The following is a 15,921-nucleotide window of genomic DNA, read 5'->3' as shown; positions in this document are numbered from 1 at the left end:
ATGTTATTGGGTTGTCTGTGAGGACTAGAAGGCAAATATGAGGATGTTTATGCCATTGGAGTCATTCAGTCAATGAGGTTATAATGTTTGGTTTACTCTTACAGAATGTAGGTCCAGAAGCTGTGAGGTCTGATGACAGATTACGTTGGATGATGGTTTGAGAAAAAGTAGATGAAAATGTCTAATTATAGATACATGCAGCTAGGTAGCATCTAAATTTGATTATTTAGAATATTTACTTTATTGAGAAATAGAAGTCAGATGCCTATGGCTCCAGAATTACAGTCAGTCCCCGGCTGACGGGAGCTATCTGGTTATTACTTGAATGGAAATCCATTTCAACTCCCATAAAACTTATGTGCTTGTAGATGGATAGTCTATTAAATCTCGCATGTTACTACAGTTTCTTGCTTTATAAGCTGAGGCAAACCTATACGATGCCTTAACGGAACATACAAAACACTGATAAAGCTGCATAATCTCTTTTTAGTAATCCGGTACAATGGACATAATATAAACAAATAAGAGAGCAATGCTTTCATGAGATGTCACTTGGAGCAGCACTTGTCTGTAATATGAGTTCCGCAAAAGAAAAGAAAATCAATGACACTGAAAAGTTATGGATTGCTAATCAGAAATAATGCAGCTCTGAATTGACGTCGTAATTCATACAAACCTTCAGAAAATCTCCATATCTATGGACGATTCAAGCACTCCATCATCTTCCCATGAAACATCTTTGGCCTTCGGATCTTTTACAATTAATTTGAGAGGAACATCCAGAGGTGGTGGGCTCTGCACATATACAGCATCCAATGGATGTCATGTAACCTTGGGTAAACATTATTATGTACTAACTTGGTAAAAGATTCATTTATCCTCAATATACCTGTTTGTGCTTCCTCAGCTGCTACTAGTCTCTAGAAATTCATCTATTTGAATGGGTGTTCCACACAGTTTCTTTAAATTTAGATTTAGTTCACTTATGTATGTTTATGTTGTCTAATTGAAAATTATAATACATTATTGTGTTTTAAAAAAAAATGTGCATCTAATATAAGCTCCACCTCACATTGTATCGAAATGTGTGCAGAATCAATTAAAATGTGTATAATGATTGTACAAATTTAAATGCAAATATTTAATTTAATGATTGATAAGCTCATTCTTAAATAAGAACAAGCTTCTAATTAGCTACACTCATAAAAAAAAATAGCTAATTACAAAAAATCTATGTTGGCCATGAGCTACTAGCCCAGTGGTTAAGTACTTACCTCGCAGTGCAGGAGGTTATGGGTTCAAACCCCAAGTGTCACAATTTTCTTTTAGGTATTTCCAAAGCACTAAATAAAAATACATTGCCTCAACATTGTAAGTTTAGGAATTACTTTCTCCCAAATTACACCAAAACCTTCCCCTCTGTTGCTTGTTTATAACTAAAAATGTTAAAACTTTGTCTTTGACTTGCTTCCTTGACAAAATTGTCAGACAAACTACTTCCTAGGAGCTTCTCAAAATGTTCAATTTCAATCCAAAAGTTAAAGTTTACTTGCTATAAAAGAAACACACAAAGAAGAAGAAGAGGAAGAAGAAGAAGAGTACCATGCAGCGTATAAGAGGCCAATTAATTCCACGGAAAAAAGGATGTTGTTTGATTTCATTTGCACCAGTCTTTGATCCTAAACGGATGTCAGGATCTCTGCTCAATAGTGCATTAATCAATTGCCTAGCAGCAAGACTAACCTGGTAACATCATTTAATAATGGTTATCAGAAATAAAATTTTTAACTGTTGGAAAATTTGCAGTAAGCATGTAAAGAAAATCTTACAGTAATGCTGCTTGGAAAGGTTAGATCTTTGTGCAAAATGTTTGCAAATGTCCTTTGTCTGTTCTTTCCCCTGAAAGGTGTACGACCGTATAACATCTCATACAACAAAATACCTGAATCCAAATGTAAATAAAATTTCCATGTCATTAACAAATAAATTATTTTCAGATAATGAAGAATACTGAATAATATATGCAAGGAAGAAGAAGAAGAAGAAGAAGAAGAAGAAGAAGAATCCTTACCAAGATCCCACCAGTCAATGGCACTACTGTGGCCTGTGCCTGTGATTATTTCCTGAAACCAAATAAACCTGTAAGAACTGTTGCACATAGATAAAAAAAAATGTGGTGAATATTTCCAAAATCTCATGCATCCGTCCTTGATGAACGAAGGGGTGACTTAGTTCACAAAACATTTCACATTTGATTTTGGAGAGAGTTGATGTATGCAGCCTTACCCTGCTTTGCAAAGAGGCTGTTTTTATAGCTCAAACTTGTGACCTCTAGTCATAAATGGAGTAACTTTACCGTTACAAAAAGTCTCCAATGGCATAAAATTTATTAGGTCTATGCAACCTAAAATCTGAGTAGCCAATCAGAAATTATGGCATTCTAATCTAACCCCTCCGATCCAAACTGTTCTAAATTTAACTACCACATCCCAGTAAATTAACATTAAACAACTCCACAGTGAACATAAAAAAAAAATTTAAAAGCAAACAATAATTCAACATACAGGAGCAATGTATTCTTCAGTTCCAACAAAAGAATTTGATTGTGTTACTGGTTCTGCAACAAATGTTGGTGGTGGCTGACTCCTAGAGCTTCTTCGTTTACTAGGAGGCGGGTGCTTTATTATCTGCATAACATATTTCATCACAGATTAGATATTTAATCCTGTTTTGGTGTTCTTTTATGATTAAAGCATGTCAAGTTGAACCTGCAAACAATTTTAACATATTTAACGAAGCAACTAAAACACCAGGTCAGGAAGCCTAAGCCAAAAAATAAAATACAGTGAATTATATGATTCTGTAACAGGAAGAAAATGACTTACTTGTGGTTTACAGGATGCCATAAATGATAAATCGAAATCAGTTAGAACGACATGACCGTCCTTCTGGATCAAAATATTTTCTGGCTTTAAGTCTCGATAAATTATTCCTGGTGAAATATTAAGGAAAAGGGTAAAAATAAGCACTAACAAGAAAAAAACGTTAAGGTGTATCTTTTCAGTTTATGAAAGTACCTAAACAGTGAAGGTATTCCAAGCCAATGACAACCTCTGCTGCATAGAACCTGAAGACATAATTGCAATAAATAATGAAATAGAAAGAATTAATTTATACGAGGTTATGATGCAAAAGGCAACTCTTAATATTCAACTAAGCTAAAACCCTAGCTTTTGTAGGATTCATTAAGGAAATGACTGTGTCTTATGGCATTAAGTGAGAGAATTAACAAGAGGATGCGGATCTTAAAGGGCATGCTATTACAATTCACATCAGGCTCAAACCTTTCAAAATGTGTGTAAACCAAATCTTTCAATTGATTTCATCATTTCAATCAAATTAAATGAGACAGTTCTCAGTTCCATGAAGAATGATTAAGACTGTTCACCAGGTTCTGAATCAACGTCGAGTTTAAATCAAACTCTCTGTGCTTTTCATCCCCTTTTGTTCCAAAATTGACTCCAAAACAACCCATAATTCTAAAAATTTACCAAATATTAGCCCACTCATATTGATCATAAAATACATTAAAAATTCAAATTTCTAGGCAGGCCAATTTGGGTCCAGAAATATATCAGAAAGAGAAAGACACTGTTAGTACTTCAGATGGAATAAGAAACTAAACAAGACCTTCAATGATAAGGGAAATAAGTTTTAAATGGCAGAATGTAGGTAACTTAGGAAATAATTGAGAGTACCTTGCAGATTCCTCCTTAAAAAATTTCATAGGTTGCTTGTCAAGCAATGCAAATAGCTCTCCACCAGGGCAAAAGTCTGTTATCAGACAAACATGTGTGGAAGTCTGAGGAAATAAAGAAACATCACAAAATTAGTCAATCAGTAAATCCCATTGAAAAGGGAGAAATTTCAGGTCATTTAATCAACAAGCATGTTAACTTAATAAAATTAAGGCGAAATCAACTAATGATTTACTAAAGATAGTGCATGCCATAGTATATATTTGTAGAATATGGTAATAGAAACCAAGCAAACAACAGGCATTTCAGTTTTGAGTGGAAAATTACAAGTATTGTATTTTTAAGTTCTCTTAAGTACTTAAGTACTCATAACATGCACACATGCATAGACAAACAAAAATGTGTACTTATACATATTTATAAAAGTGAAAGAATTGAACCCAAAAACTAGGTGAGAGGCCTTCTTCACATTAATTCCTGAACAAAGATCACACACAAGCAAATATTGAAATGGGATTTCTCCAAGAAAGAAAATATAGAAAGCGCTCAAATACACTACAAATTTAGGCTTTAACAATATGCTTTATATACTGTTAAAAATTTAAAATATGCTATTAATAAAAATTATCAGCAAACACTTAGTGATGTGCATAAATCCCGTAACTTAAAATCTTTAACAGTACTTTTATATTAATTTACAGCATTTTTGTACATGATCTTGTATATATTATTTATTACTTTATGTCTTATCTTGATGTCTAAATATGTCATCTTGATGTTATTTATTACTTTAACATTATGTACAAAATGATGTTAAAAAAGTATCGTTAAAGTTTAGATTTGTTGTAGTGATAGTTGATATTCTACTATAAACTATCAGAGACTATGACATTTAATGATAACATAATGTTTTCAAGTCAAATAACATCTTCATATTTCATCAATGATGATGTCAAATACAATGAACTATAAATATAATGCTTGATCAAATGAGCCCAAACCCTAGCTGAAGTCTAACTAAAATTTACATAACCTGCATATTTGCGAGAAAAAAGAAATCCAACATCCTAAGCAAGGCCTGAACAAAGCTCCTCGTGAAACTATTTACCATAGTAATGAAAGTATATGTCATATAAATTATAAAGATCTACAAAAAATTCTACTATTCAATTCATACAGTTGTCTTCTATCATGAATGATGCTGCAGCAGCAGCAGCGGCAGCAAATTATGCAGTTTCAACCTTAATAATATGCAGTTGTGAAATACTGAAGTTTCCATCCATTGCCATTGAACTAGTAGTCTAGCGGTTGGGAATTTTCAAGTAGATAGATTTGAAGCTCCTAATGAAAAATCTTCAATGAGATTACCTGAAAGGAAGCGTATAGCGTGAGAAGGAAAGGATGATCCAGAAGCGAAATGATTTCTCTTTCAATGCATGCTCGGTGAACCTGTATAGTAATTAAAATGAAAAGTTTTAAATGACCTTTATGTCATTGGTCCTCAGTCAAGATTTATTACCTTATTAGGGGAAAATCTATAGATATCCACTTTCTACATATTTTCTCATTAGGGAGTTCTATAGTAAATTAGTTGATTTACTCATTAGTTCTATAGTTTTCCACTTTCTACACTTTTTGTCATTAGTGACAAAACGTAAAATCAAATTTCAGTCAGCTTTAATCAATCTCCAAGTTTCACAGGATGGTTTTAGTACATCATTTGTAACCTTAGAGGGACTTTGTAATTTTCCCAAGAAAATATATCCTCTATCAATTGTATTTCATATAGCAAGCATAGAGAGAAGAACAAGTAAAAAACAGAAGAAAGTGAAAAAGATAGAAGCTGAAGTCATGAGTTTCAGGCAGTCATATATCAGTGGTGTACTTGACTTGCATAAAAGGAAGTTATAATGTCTAGAATTCTTTGGGGATATTCAAACCTTATTACGGTGCAGCATCATAGATTTTTCCATTGCCTTCATCGCATACAATTGGCCACTACCTTTCAGTTCCACTAGATGAACACTGCAATCAATATGAGAATAATAGAAAGGCAATGTAAATGATCTATAACATCAAAAACCAAGGACTAGCATCTAAGCATAAAATAAAGAAGCAATAGTAGAGAGAGAGTGGCAGCACAAGAATATGAACTAAGCAGACACGAGAGGTTGAAAATGAAGCAAAATAGCCCCTTTTTTTTCTTCTGCTTTCTGTTGTCAATCTACATAAACTAATATAAATGTACTGGAAACTAAAAAGTTCTTAGGAAATTATAATGATTTAAAAGAACCATATTGGATAGCCTTTTTCCTTCTTCCGCTATCAGTTGTCATTATGCATAAACTACCATAAATATAACAGAAAATAAAAAGTTCTTATGCAATTATTATGATTTCAAAGAATCATATTGAAAGGAGATAATTTAAGCTCCATGTGGTAGCATTCTGTGTGGAGTAGGGAACAAGAAACTGCCTTAAGAGGCCTCACAATATCAGAAATTAGAAGTGATGCATAGGTCTCATTATCTAATCCTGGCAGAAGCTAGAAGTAGCCACCCTCTTCCATCTGCACTGGTGCAGTGAAAGATGTTTGCTCCAAGTCCTGGCATTATGGAGATTAGTTAGGAAGAAGGTGTTGACGTGAAATCTAGTGATAAGGGTTATGCAGGGACATCAATTAAAGTTCCCTTTATACCTTACAATGTAAAAGCTAAATCCCTAGGGAGAAGGGAGGTAAACTATCAGTTGAGGGGCAAAGCTAAATTGCTTTCACATGAGGTTTATGTTTGAATGTTTGATGGACTTTGAAGCTATGCTTTGTATTTTGATAGTTAAATAAGCTATGTTTTATCTCCCCTGGATCTTCTTCTGACTCCTTTTTGAACTTGAATTGTTGTTATTTTGACTAGCATCTTCTTCAGGGTGCCCTATTCTGCCTCCAAGCAAGAGTTTTTCCTTGTTTTTCTCTTTTTGGTACTATGGCTCAAATGTGTACTCTCTACCCAAATCCCCTATGCCCCTAACCACATGAGGTAGGCTGAGTGACAGTAAGAGCCTTTTACCTCTTCCATCATTTTTGTGAACATCATCATCCAACAACCACCTACCAATCTAAACCCAAAATGCTTTTCAAGTTTAAACTTATTATTCCATCTGTGTTGCTTTCATTAGCTTTGTACCTTCTTGGCCTTCCTATCTCCTTCGCTTTCTACTGCAGATATTAACAAAGGCTAGTTGCAGATTAAAGTCAGGTTTCCTCAGGCACCAAGGGTTTCCTCAGGCACCAACCATTAAACTTCATTGAAGAAAATCCAATTCTATATGCATGCAAATGCTTATTCTCAAGATATTTAACTCATTAGCAAGTCAAAAGGAATATACGACAGCAATAATGGCATATTTCACACTAGCAACGGATTGAAAGTTACAAATAGTTAAGTTTCATGTTTAGAAATTACCCATTTGACTAAATTATTTACATAAAGACAATAACATAAATACAAGTATTTCACTACCTGCCAGTATCACCGCAACCCAAGGGTTTTATGGGCTTGAAATGTTGTAATCCTATTTTCTCACCACTGGAAGTGATCTGTGGAGACAATGGTGAACCTTAATAGCATGATTTATTACTCAAGGAGACATGCAACTATAAGAAATGAAACAAACATGGAACAAAATAAACATCTTATAGAATTAGCACCTTTTGTATTGCTATCCATGAAGCACTGTCCCTTTTGTGAGGCCGTGGAAAGACGGGCTGAGAATGCAATGCCCACAAATCCTCTGGTGTCTGGAAAATAGCATTATATATAGGTTTGCATGAGCTATGTGCAATAAGATTGCTAAAAAGGTAGAAACTTTCATCATTCAAAGGCAATAAGTTCTGTGGAGTAAGAAGTATTAAAGTAATGAATAAATTAACTGTAAGCCATAATGTTCTGAAAAATTTTATTGCTCATGAAATGATGAAAGAATATAGCTATCAAATCAACTGAACTTACATGTGCAAATGACATATAACACAATACATACTGACAGTTGCATTATACATCCATGTGTGGTGCACTAATTAAGGTTCCTGTAAATTGCTGTCTAATATTCATGCAGTAAAAGTTCTGAAGCCTTTATATCCAGATATTTTAAACATCTCTAAATTTTATTTCATTTATTTTTGGGAAATTTGAAGTTGTCAGTCATCAAATTTCAGTGACCAAGCATTTAGATATGTTATCCTTGGTTGTAGCCATTTATCATCAAAAATTGAAAAGCTCAAAAAATGAAAAATATCAGCTAATTAACAGTCCTAACATAGAGTGGAAAGAGTACCTTACCAAGTTGGCGTCAGGAAGTTCTCTAACAGCTTCGTCAACATTTTCAGCAGTAGCTTTAACCTGGTAAAAAACCAAATGTTGAAATGGTTATAAATGCAAAAATAAAGTTGTTATGTTTGAATTCAGAATGAAATGATTGAAATTAACGGATTTGCATGGCAAGGCCTACACAGAACCAGTATTAAGTGCAGCTTTGAAATTTTCTCCTTTGATAATTACTACTATATATAAAAAAAAAGTACTATTCTTGTATGAAAATTTTCAAATTCATTGAGCATGCATACAAATACAAATGTCATCACTGCTAATGATTATGTTTAGCAGTGCTCCTTAAATTTCCCTCTTTTTCTTTGGGCTTATACCATTATAACGGAGTTCTGAATTTTGATTGTCATTGTGAATCACTAGAAACATGTGAAGAGTATGGCTATGGCTAACCCAATAACGAATGTTTCATAAAGGACTGGAGCAGGCTACCATGAGTGCGCACAAGAGGGCAAGAGCATATTTTTAGATATTTAGTGCTCCAGTATCACTAGTTACTTTGATTTCAGCTGCTTATTTCGATTAATTAGAGCTTTAGCTAATTTATTAAGAGATTTAACAGAGGCTCTGATATCTGCAGAAAAATAAAAAACAATGATGGAAATTACAAACCATCTTAGCACTTTGTAGTTCAGTCTTTTCAGAAAGGCGGTTTCGAAGGGGTTCCACATGATCACTTCCATCTAGTTGAACACCAATGAAGTATTGAAGCTCACCCTAAAAAAATAACAAGGACCTTGTGAGAATAGATAAAATGAGAAGATGTAGTATAGTTAGCTTGAAAATGAAGATGATTGTCTAGGATAGCACAGCCACCTTTTGGTCACGCATAGGTTGCAGGTGGAATAAGTTCCAGAATTTCTTTCCTGCAAGTCATGAAATCATAGAAAGTCATAATACTAATAGAAAAAAATTGAAAAACTACATTTTTAATGAACATAAAAAAATTGATACATATGTGGAGCTTTCAGCTAAAACTCTCTCTCTCTCTCTCTCTAGCTTTCAGGTAAAATAGGTGAACAAGCACTATTTGTAGTTTTTTACTAATTTTGCATCATAGGAAATTAATAATCACATACCACTTTTGGTGTAGTTGATCAATTGAACAGTAATTTCCTGCTGCTTTCTAATAGCATCTCTTATCTTTGAGACTGTTGCTTGATCTGTTTCAGGTCCTTGAAGAAACCTATACAATACAGATTACTTTCAAGTTTGAAGTGCCTAGAAATTACAGAAAGGTTAGTTAAATTAATGATATTACTAACAATTTTCTTACTTTGGCTTCCTGTAATTCATTCATAAACATGAAATTAGTTATCATAGCAACTGTGGTTACTTTAGAACATGAAAATGGTAAGTCAAGAACATTATTACACTACTGCAGCCTTGAGAATTTTACTCAGAAAATTTGAACTATCCACCCTTTGACTAGTTCTGATGTTTTGATAACATCCAAAGAAATTTCATACTCAACTTTTTTCCTTACCCTTGTAAATGATTAAACTGTCAATATCAAAATAATTAGATGGAAGTTAGAAGTTATAGTTTCATGGGGGCATCTTCCTCTATGATTTGCAGAGGATTAACACATAAAGAAACTCTTAGAATCGCATATAATTTACACAGGAACTGAATAATGGACTGCATTTATAGGAACTGTAACTTGTCATGGAAACAAGAAAGCTCTGCTCTAGTACTTGAAAAGGCTAGAATTGAAAATGAAGACATAGAAAACAGTAAATTTCATACCGACAGTTTCTTCCCAAGATTTCTTCACGTGTATATTCCGTTAGTTCAAGAAAGCTATCGGATGCAAATATCTGCAAAGAAGGCATCAAATAACATAATCTTCATAATGTTAAATTGCTTATTTAACTCATTGCAACCTTCCTAGCTTGAAGTATGATGCTAGTGCTGACTACATATTTCACATTATGACACAGAAGAGAATTGAACTCCAAGCTGGAAAATAGTTTCAACATAAATGGAAATACTGATCATAACTCCATAAAACTGTGTGTGCTCTATGATCACATATTAGCCAGGAAAGTACACATGCAAGAAACTAGCTGCCGTGATCACATTGAACTCCAAGCTTTGTAATAGTTTCAACATAAACTCAACTCAACTCAACTCAACTAAGCCTTTGTCCCAAAAATTTGGGGTCGGCTATATGGATTCGCTTTTTCCACTCTGAACGATTTTGGGTTAAATCCTCAAAAATGTGTAATGCTTCTAAGTCCTGTTGTACTACTCTCCTCCAAGTCAATTTAGGTCTACCCCTTTTTTTCTTTCTATCCTCTAACCTAATATGCTCTACTTGTCTAACTGGAGCCTCCGTATGTCTACGCTTCACATGACCAAACCACCTTAATCTCCCTTCTCTCAACTTATCTTCAATTCGCACCACTCCTACCTTTTCTCTAATACTTTCATTACGGATTTTATCTAGTCTAGTATGGCCACTCATCCACCTTAACATTCTCATCTCTGCAACTCTTATCTTAGATGCATACGACTCTTTCAGTGCCCAACACTCACTACCATATAACATAGCCGGTCGTATGGCTGTACGGTAAAATTTTTCTTTTAATTTATTGGGAATCTTACGATCACATAAAACTCCCGTGGCACGTCTCCACTTTAACCATCCGGCTTTAATCCTATGACTAACATCCTCCTCACATCCCCCATCTACTTGAAGGACTGAGCCTAGATATTTAAAGTGATTACTTTGGGACAGTACCACTCCATTCAAACTAACTCCTTCCCTATCACCAGTTTGGCCTTCACTGAACTTGCAATGCATGTATTCTGTCTTCGTTCTACTTAACTTAAAACCCTTTGACTCTAGAGTACTTCTCCAAAGTTCTAGTTTCCTATTGACTCCTTCTCGTGTCTCATCTATCAGAACAATATCATCCGCAAACATCATGCACCAAGGAATACTCTCTTGTATATGTTTCGTCAGTTCATCTAAAACTAATGTAAAAAGGTAAGGGCTTATGGCTGATCCTTGGTGTAATCCAATTGAGATCGGAAAATCTCTTGTGTCCCCTCCCACTGTGCGCACAATAGTAGTTGCTCCTTCATACATATCTTTCAATACTTGTATGTACCTAATAGATACCCTCTTTTGTTCTAACACATTCCATAAGACTTCTCTTGAAACACTATCATAAGCCTTCTCCAAATCAATAAAAACCATATGTAGATTTTTCTTCACATCTCTATATTTCTCCATAAAGCTTCTAATGAGAAAGATCACTTCCATAGTTGAACGACCGGGCATGAATGGAAATATTGACCATAACTGCAAAAAACTTGGTGTGTGCTCTATTATCACATATTGACCATGAATTTACACATGCAAGAAACTTGCTGGCTGTGACAAGAGCTGATCGCGTTATAAGTGATTGGAGGCCATGGAAGGAAACAACAGAAAGATACAGATCTTTTCACATCACAAATAAATTAATCTGCTTATGGGAAATAAGTAGATTTTGCAAGTTAAAATGAAGAAAGCTGTTGCATCCAAGCCTCTAGTGTGAAAGCAAGGTCTTATAAACAAGCAAACTAGGTGGCAATCCTTAGTTCATGAACTTTTGCCGGTCCAAGATGCATTGGCATTGAGACAGAGATTGACAAGAATGTCATAATGGTCATGAAATTGTGACTTACAATAGGGTTATCAGGAAGTCTAGGATCTGTGATCACAAAATTCTTTTCAATGCGCTCCAGTGTGGTTGCCAAATCAATTCCTTGGCGTATGTCCCTTTCTCTATCAGCATGGTCCCAACTGTCGGAGAGTTTTACCTCCTTGGTCATCAAAACCTCTGGTTCAACAGTTGGTGGTGGTGCTTCTCGTTTTCCAGCAAAACTTATAGACCTTGGTTTGAACCTGTAGGAGAATTATCACACAGCTTATTATTATTACATATAAATTTTTAGGCTCATGTTTAGGAAGTTACTATAGGAAAAAATTTTTGGTTACTGCAATGTGTAAGGATTTAAAATATATCCAAGAATATAGTTGAGACTTGAGAGTGATATTATATGAATTAATTAGACAATATACTAGTGAAAATATCCAGAAAATTTTATCCAAAGAGGAGAGAGACTGACCCCATCAAGGAAATGCGACTTGATTTTCTAGTTTTCTTGTCAGCTTCCCGAGAAACATCATCTATGGAGTTCAACTGAGGAGTTTGTCCAGGTGTACTGGAACTGATGGCATCAAAGTCAACAGATTTAGGCAGAACATAATCAAGGCTGTCGGGTGTGTCTTGGCTCATTGCTCGAATGTGAGATTTCGGGTCTCTGACAGTTTGAACAACCTCTGTGATGAAACCTAAAGCCTTGTCCTTCTGACGAGCTGAATGACATATATATAAACATAACAGTTGACATGAAATAAAAGAAGCTGGAAATATGAAATCTCTCAAATATCATACAGTAGTAAACCGAGATTAATATGCATTCTTTTTTACCATCATAGCGGATTAAAGACTTGGGCAATCCATTAGGGCGTAAAGCCTTGTCGTTAATACCTTCAGTATATTTGCTGACTTCCACCTGCATTCTGCATGTTGGCAAAGATGAAGGATTACTAATTCATTGTCAATTCACATTTGGTCATGTAATGCTTTTTCCAAGAAAGAGTAATATATATATGTTAATTAACTAACTAACCCAATGAATTTGATTGCATTGCCTCTGTCATCTTTGATAGGGGTGACAGTTAGCAGATTCCAGAAAGAAGTGCCATCCTTCTTGTAGTTGACAAGCCTACCGCAGTAGCTTCTCCCATTCTTCACTGCATCTCGTATCTTCGCCACTTCTTGCCTGTCTGTTTCTGGTCCCTGAAGAAACCGGCTGCAAATACAAAAGGCTTAACTCTCTATGTAAACTTAGCTGTGCACTGATCAGCATAGCTACTGAAGCAGAAGGATAATGCTTACCAGTTCCTTCCAATAACCTCCTCTGAAGTATAGCCAGTCATTCTAAAAATCCACTACTGGCATACATTATAGGACAGTCTGGTTTTGTGGCATCAGACACAACAAATGTTTGCTGTAGGGTTGCCAGAGCATCCTTCAACTCTTGTGATACCCTAGGAAAGGATTTTGCTTCTGATTCCTCTGATGACCTTGTTGACTTGGCTGTGAATCTCTCCGATGGGTATTTGCATCCATCTCCGTCTCCAGATGAAATCTTTATTGCTTTGAAACTACCTTCCCCCAAATCTGACTTAACAACAAGTCCCCATTCTGCTGTCCTTTCTGCTATGCTTGCTTCTGTTAATATCTTGTTGGAAGAGGATTGTCCATTGAAATTATTGAAGCTTCCATCATCTTTTGCTGCCATATTACTTCCCTTCAATTCTGTTATTGCATAAGCAGAAGAAGTGATCTTGGTCTTATCTTCTCTTTCAAATGCCATCCACTTGTTCACAGGCTCCTTGCTGCTGCTGCTAGAACTAAGAGTTTGTGATGATCCTCCTTCTGCTCGGGCTTGTGTATCAATGCCATAACTCCTACTGTTAGTAGAATTAGGCTGTCCAACAACAAAATTACTGCAAATGGATTGACCATTTGCAGATGATTTTGAGGCATTAAAACTCAAATTCTCCTGATCCATTGCTCTCTCTTTCTCCCTGATTCAACTCTTCTCACAACAAATACAGGAGACTGCCTATCATACCAGCGCAAAAATAGATTGTTTTACAACTAAGGAATTGATTATAATCTATATCCAACTTAAAGAAATTTTAATAAAGAATTCACTACACTATAATAACCAGTATCCCTAATTCACAACTAAGAACACAGCCATGGATCAACATCGAAAATATTTTCAATAAGAAAGGAAACAAACTGAAATAAATTGACATTCTAAATCTGCAATATCCATGTAAAAATGCTAGAAAAGTAGCTGCTAAAAAAGTATGCAGATCAATAAATATGTTAAACTGGATAATATAGAAAGCAGAAAGAATGTTAAGTGTACTTGCAGTCATCATTTGTTGTACAAAACCTATGGAAAGTATTTACAGAAACATTTTATCAACTTTCTTAGTAGCATCATATGCTATAGATCACTCAAACAACTTCACATCCCTTGAATCTAAGAATTATACCGCAGTAATGCAGACAAAAAAAAGAAGGATAGCAGCTAGAAACAAAATACAGAAAGCAAGAGAAAGTTGCTCACAGGTGTTGAGATCAATAAGAAATGAAAACATCGCTCATCCAAGACATAACCCAGATGAGCTTCTTTGAATTTTTGACAAACTGAACGAGAAAAAATATAGTTTAAACAGTCTCTGTGTTCTTACTTCTTTTTGTTTATGGTTTGGTTTCTACTAGAGTTTTGATAACGTTAGTGTTTCATTATATATAGGAAGCCTCAACCGTCCCCATATGCAAAATAATTTGCCTTTACAAGCTTGCATCATGGCCGTTCTCTTTTATATGGAAGCATTGAGAACCGTCCAATTGGTTTCCATTTTATCCAATCAATAGTTCCATCATATATATATATATATATATATATATATATATATATATATATATATATATATATATAATCTCTAATGTTAAGATGAGATTAATTGAGCTCAAAATTAGAATGAAAATGGAGTGAGTAGAAATGGACAAGAGTGCACGAAGTGTGAGGCTACAATGGTTCGATGTGGCAAAATTTGGAGATAAAATTTCGCCATCCAGCTTTAAATTTTGTTCTATCCTCTCCCCTACCAGTGACAGCTTCAATTTATGAGGACCACAGCATTTTACTAGGCTCTCGTACGCCTCCACGTTGTATGCTTGCTGCCGTCATACGCATCTCTAACAAGATGGACTCGTTATAGAATACTCCACGTGCACTAGAAAATAGCGCATCTCACACTCTTAAAATTTTAGTCCTTTAAAATATAGAGTTTGGAACTCATAGGGGTGGATACAGGATATAGTTTTAGAGGGTAAACTTACACATTGAGGGTAAACTTACACATTCCATTTCAATGGATCATGATAGTAATGGGTTGATAATGAAAAGTGCAGGTAAGCCTTTTTATTTCAGTGGGGTAATAATGAAAATACAACGATTAATTCTTCTCTACATCCGAGTATATATAATCAGCTAATAGTTATTTTAGTTAAAATCATAATGGGTATCTTATAAAAATACATATATATAATTTTTTATTGGTTGAGTGATTATACATCTTAGTGTAAATAAGAAATTTCCAAATAGAATATAAACACGGAGAGATTTTAGAGGCCAGTGAGGGCAAGTGCCCCACTACCTCCACTATATATCTTCCATTGGGATTCACACTTACATGTATTTAAGAGGAAAAACAAATGCTCCTGGTGCATCGAATAATTTCTTTATAATATAACCGTATAATCAATTAGTTTAATTTTAAATTAAATTAAATTAAAATAACTGAAAATTTGTATTAAGAAATTATATTAATCCAACTGAGTTATATAGGTTAAACTAAAGCAAATAAAAATTTTTTCATTCGGTTCAGTTTATTGATTTGAGTTTATTTTATTGAGCCTTTTTAATTTCTATATTTTTATTCTTTGAGTTTACTATAAATTCCATTAATTATACATTGTATTGTGTAAGAACTCATAAAATTAAAAAAAAAGTCATAAATTGAACAAATCAGTAGGTTTTATTTTTTTTATTTTTTTATTAAAACAACTAAACTCAAATAAAAAATTGAACTTTTTAAAGATTGTAACCAATTAAAAAAAAACTAAAATA

General features: G+C 34.3%; 1 protein-coding gene across 1 annotated transcript; it reads right to left on the bottom strand.

Annotated features, from left to right (window-relative positions):
* Positions 1-336: 336 nt before the first annotated feature.
* LOC110642401 (phototropin-2) lies at positions 337-14,528 on the bottom strand. Its single transcript, XM_021794459.2, is given in 25 exon segments — positions 337-568; positions 677-795; positions 1,603-1,743; positions 1,830-1,942; positions 2,072-2,123; positions 2,565-2,687; positions 2,886-2,992; positions 3,078-3,127; positions 3,759-3,862; positions 5,127-5,207; positions 5,699-5,783; positions 7,276-7,352; positions 7,464-7,553; positions 8,095-8,154; positions 8,752-8,856; positions 8,956-9,005; positions 9,219-9,325; positions 9,889-9,959; positions 11,821-12,040; positions 12,265-12,514; positions 12,630-12,721; positions 12,832-13,014; positions 13,101-13,143; positions 13,146-13,833; positions 14,353-14,528. Coding segments are annotated over 23 exon segments (2,955 nt in total). The 5' UTR covers positions 13,780-13,833; positions 14,353-14,528; the 3' UTR covers positions 337-568; positions 677-678.
* Positions 14,529-15,921: the final 1,393 nt, after the last annotated feature.

The sequence above is a fragment of the Hevea brasiliensis genome, chromosome 4 (assembly GCF_030052815.1).
Source record: "Hevea brasiliensis isolate MT/VB/25A 57/8 chromosome 4, ASM3005281v1, whole genome shotgun sequence".
Taxonomy (NCBI): Eukaryota; Viridiplantae; Streptophyta; class Magnoliopsida; order Malpighiales; family Euphorbiaceae; genus Hevea; species Hevea brasiliensis.
This window is presented reverse-complemented; position numbering and strand designations above follow the sequence as displayed.